The 4,841-nt window shown below is 28.9% G+C and overlaps 1 protein-coding gene across 1 annotated transcript; it reads right to left on the bottom strand.

Moving 5' to 3' along the window:
* LOC129966621 (adult-specific rigid cuticular protein 15.5-like) lies at positions 1-4,585 on the bottom strand. Its single transcript, XM_056081119.1, has 3 exons — positions 4,533-4,585; positions 3,269-3,370; positions 1-1,470 (listed from the first exon to the last, which is right to left on the bottom strand). Exons 1-3 carry the CDS (start codon positions 4,554-4,556, stop codon positions 1,009-1,011), a joined length of 588 nt encoding a protein of 195 aa, XP_055937094.1. The 5' UTR covers positions 4,557-4,585; the 3' UTR covers positions 1-1,008.
* Positions 4,586-4,841: the final 256 nt, after the last annotated feature.

Raw genomic sequence — 4,841 nt, 5'->3', positions numbered from 1 at the left:
TTGCAACAAATTAATATACACATATGTATATATCAGAAAGCCCCGGCACACATACAATATTAAATTACAAAGTAACTATAACACCATTCTATTGAAAATGTTAAAAATATAAATATAGACATGTCACTCAAGTAAGAAGTTTGTTTGTATACCTACACCTTAAAGAAGCTAATAGAACATCCATATAAACCAAATAAAAATAACACCATTAGAAATAATTTGATGTACCTTATAACATTAAATTCTTCTCCCAAAGATTTAACAGTAGTTTAATAATATTTATTTTACAAATATTAACCTCATAAATGTTAACATCGTACACTGCAATTTGAAAGAACTTGCTTATTCAATATTTAAAATATTATTTTGTATTATTTCGGAAATGACCGCTACTAAATACTTATTGGACAGATTGTAGTTCAAAACCAAATATATTGCATAGCTTTATAAATTTGCATTTATAATCGAGGAAATGTATTTATTCGCTTTGGTACAGTAGTACATCTATTAGGTATAAAAATGATTTTGAATTTAATTTTTAAGGAAAAAATAACTTTGGAACTATTTATCCAGAATAAATATTTATAAAAAAGTACGAATATTGAGAAAAAGTTGCATTTCAATTATCATCTCAATCTTTATGCTAAGAAAAAGAAATTAAAATATGTAAACATCACTTAATGTGCTCGTTATTTTTTTATATCAAGCAAGTATAAACTTTTACCTTTTTTATATCTACTGGCATCATATGCTATTTGATTCCGAATTAAATTAAGATAATATTATTACAAAACAAATTCAGAATAGGCAAGCAGTCATAATATCAGGAGAGAAAAAAATATTTGCTAGAAATGGGAAATTTAAAAGCAGTTACACAATAAGATAAAACATATCTTAATGGAGAATTTGCAAGATTTTGCCATTTATGATTGTATTGCATATTCAAGTCCATGATCGTTGTAGCACCAGTCTGTAAATCATATTCACCGCTTGAAGTATTTGATTAAATTATAAGATGACTCGATGTCCATGAACCAGTAAAGGCCCTACAGCAAAGGGGGCATGAACAGAATATAGGGGAGAGTGCAAGAGGGCAACCGAGGGATGGAGATGACTATGAGAAACAATGGCAGGAGCAGGGGCGACTACCGCTTTAGCAGGAGCAACTACAGCGGGAGCTACTACAGCTTTAGTATGGGTAACCACTGCTGGGGCAGCAGCCACTACAAGTGCTTTGTTGACAGTGACATCTGCCGAGTCTTGGGTTGGGTCAACTCCTGGTTCGTTGGTGTGGACATCGGCTCTGAATCCGGCTCCGTCAGCAACATAATTGACCACCCGGGCTCGACCGTCTGCGTCGTGCAGACCGTAGGATCCAACTTTATTGCCTAGTGAATCGCCTGCTTCGTTTCTGAAACTACCTCCACTGGTGTGGTCTTCTGAATATCCAAAAGCATAGTTACCATGGTTCTGTAAATACAAAAGATATCCACTGATTATGCCTATGTCATCTGGAAAATACTCATTAATTTGATGATAATGTACAATGAAAAAATTTAAGTAATCATCATGATCTTCGATAAATCATTTTTGTTTTCTTTCCCATATGCGGATTATATTTAGAGAGGATAGTAATCGTCAAAAAATTCGAACTTGAGATTTTTGACGAATCTAATGTCTGTCTGTGACAAAGATAACTCAAAAGCGCTTTGAGGTAGACAGCTGAAATTCGATACATAATATTTACACCAGATTTATATATTTCTATCAAATTGTGAATCGGGTCAGAGAAATTCCGTCTATCCGGCTGTTCGAATATAAGTTAATGGCATAATTACTAAATGAAGACAGCTAGATAGATAAAATTCAGTACACATATTTTACATCTATAGTGTAGACTCTTGTCAAATTTTGAGCCAAATCCAACTAAGGGGGGATTGCTCGTCGATCTGTACTTTCAAAAACAAGCAAACTCGGTAATTCAAAAATACAGTGATTTAAATATACCAAATCTGTTATAGATTTTTGTGCCTACAATTGCAGTTTTGTAATGACCAATTGAACAAATTTTTGGTTCAATTGATTGCGAAAAAAATATCTAAATCACAAATTCGATTTTTGGTTTCTATGAATACATGCTATGGATTAATCGCCAAATAACTCGCCAAGGATGACTCGATAGATTCAGTAAAAATACTAATTTCACGCCTAAAGTTAATATTTTGTAACTATTGTAGATATTGTATTGTATTGTAACTGTGTAAGGCGTTCTCTAGAATGATAAGATTATTAGAGAGTATGCCAGAAAGTTTTGTGGAGACCACAGCCATTAGTTCTTCCATATACTTGTAATTATGATAGAAAAGAAATATCATTGCTTTGCCTAGATCTATTTTTAACAGCTATCATGCAATTTATGAAGATATATTTTATTGTATATTTGTTATAACAATCTAGTTTAGCATTTCTCTATAATAGGAAGACTTTTAATGAAATTTACATCCTATCCATGATCATAAACTATCAGCATAATAAAATAAAGTGCAAAAAATTTAATTATAGAGCAAAAGACATAGCGAGATTTGTTGTTGTTAATCTTAAATGAAATAGTATAATAATATATAGTATAATAGTGTAATAAAATATAATATGACCCTGCATTGACGTTCCCATCTTTAACTTCCCCTTTCTTGCCATTTACAATAATTTATTTTGGTTCTCTCAGAATTTCATAATTTTTGGATATGAACAAATTTCCCACTATTTACATTTTTCTCGGTTTTCATTCTAGTTCTTTCTGATGCCGTGAAACAGTAGAAGGTGAAATACTATAAACGTTTTCAGAAAAATAACTTGATTCCTTTAATGCAGTCAATTCATGCTCGCAAGACATTCTCCACATCTGCTGACCCTATTTATTTTTTGGAATTCATTGAGCAATTTATAACACGAGAAAACACGTAATATTACAGACAACCTGTTTATAATAATATAAGCAATTATGTTTATCATGTTTATATACTATAACATGAATTGACTACATTAACCAAAATTCAAAACAGTTCAGACTTGTAGAGTCCAAGAAACCTTAATATTAAAATTATTATAATTTAAAATAATCAATATAAAAATTAATATTATGTTTCTCATGTTTATATAACATAATATGATACGACTCCATTAACCAAACTTCAAAACAGTGCAGACTTGTAGAGTGTAGATCAACTAAATATATATCAGGACTTCAAAAAAAAAGAGTGTGACTTACATCTTCAGTTTTGTATTGTGTGCTGGCACCAACTTCTGGTAAGGCATTAAATAACACAGGTACTGCTTTGCAAGTTGCTACCAAAAGCAGAAAGACGATAGCCTAGTAATAAAAATAAAAATTTCAGAAACAAAAAAATAATAATGTTTAAATTTCAACAAGCATCAAACATTTGATATCCTTTATTTTTAAATTCTACATTAAATATGATAATTAGAGACAGTTATATTTACAGCAGTATGTCATGCTACCACAATAGCATATCAAAAATGAAGTTAGAGAATCTAAGATTCATTTCTTTTTCTAGGACATGGGGTTTAAAACTTACTATGATATTTTATGATATTATATTGCACTTGTTTAGTTTTTGGAAGTTTTATTCTAAATGTTTATGAGGAAAATTTGATTATTTCAATTAAGTGATCGGGAATTTTTTGGCAATGTTATATATTTTGTTTTCTGCAGAAGTTTTATATTGCCTCCTCATCATAATGCGTTGAATTATTGACTTACGAGTAAGAATTTTATAACTTATAGTATTTCGTCTGCTAATCATCTAATTTAAATTAATAAATAATTGTCAACAAAATACTTTTTTGTATTTTCATACGATTCAAGAATCGATATATTTTGTTTGAATTTTAATTAAGAAAAAAATCATCGGAATCGAAAAAAAAATTTGAGTACAAATTGGCAAATATTTTTGAAATTTAATTATATAATATTTTAATCAATAAATTTGTGTTTAGGAAAAACTAAATGTTGGTATTTTTAGACACTTTAAAACAGAAAGCTTTTACTGTTGTACTTAAGACAACTAAACAAAAGAATATTAGCGAATGAAATTCATAAGGATTTCATGTATAAATAAACGAAAGTATTTGAAAAATTTGAAATCGCAATTTTTTAAATTTTAAAATAGGGGCCTTATTACAGAAAAAAAAAGCCACAATGCTTTTCTGAACTGCCTTATATCATTCATGTTTCACAGTGCAATTAAAATAACAGAATAAAAATAATAAGCTATTCACATTTAAGTACAAAGAAAACGAAATCATAATTTACTTATGTATAAAATACTTAATGAATAAATTTATTACATTAATATTAAAGAGTGGAAAAAATGCTTGTTAAATAAATACCATATTTTGAGAAAAAATATTATTAGCTTAATATGTTTTTTAATTTATTTTTAAGAATCTAAAACATTATATTTCAGTTAAGATAAAGCAAGATGATACAACTAAACTCTAGAAAGTCTTACCTTTGAAACCATCCTTCCTTCCATATCACTATGTATAGATGTATGAGAAATCGAGAAGTGAAAATGAAGAAATCAGATGTCCTTTTATACCAAGAAAAGTACAATAACATTCAAATGCAATTATTTAATTAAAATTCTTCAGTGAAAGATTTATATACTTTGTTTATATAGCTTTTTAGGGGACCATCTCCATATTTTATTAGAATTTTTTTGCTATTCCATATTTATGGTTTTGTGAATTACACTTTTTAAACGAACAGAAATGAATTATTCTGGAGAAAAAATTCAAAAAATATCAGCCAAACTGTC

The sequence above is a fragment of the Argiope bruennichi genome, chromosome 4, assembly GCF_947563725.1.
Source record: "Argiope bruennichi chromosome 4, qqArgBrue1.1, whole genome shotgun sequence".
NCBI lineage: Eukaryota > Metazoa > Arthropoda > Arachnida > Araneae > Araneidae > Argiope > Argiope bruennichi.
The sequence above is the reverse complement of the archived record's forward strand: the minus strand, read 5'-3'. Positions and strand labels throughout refer to the sequence as shown.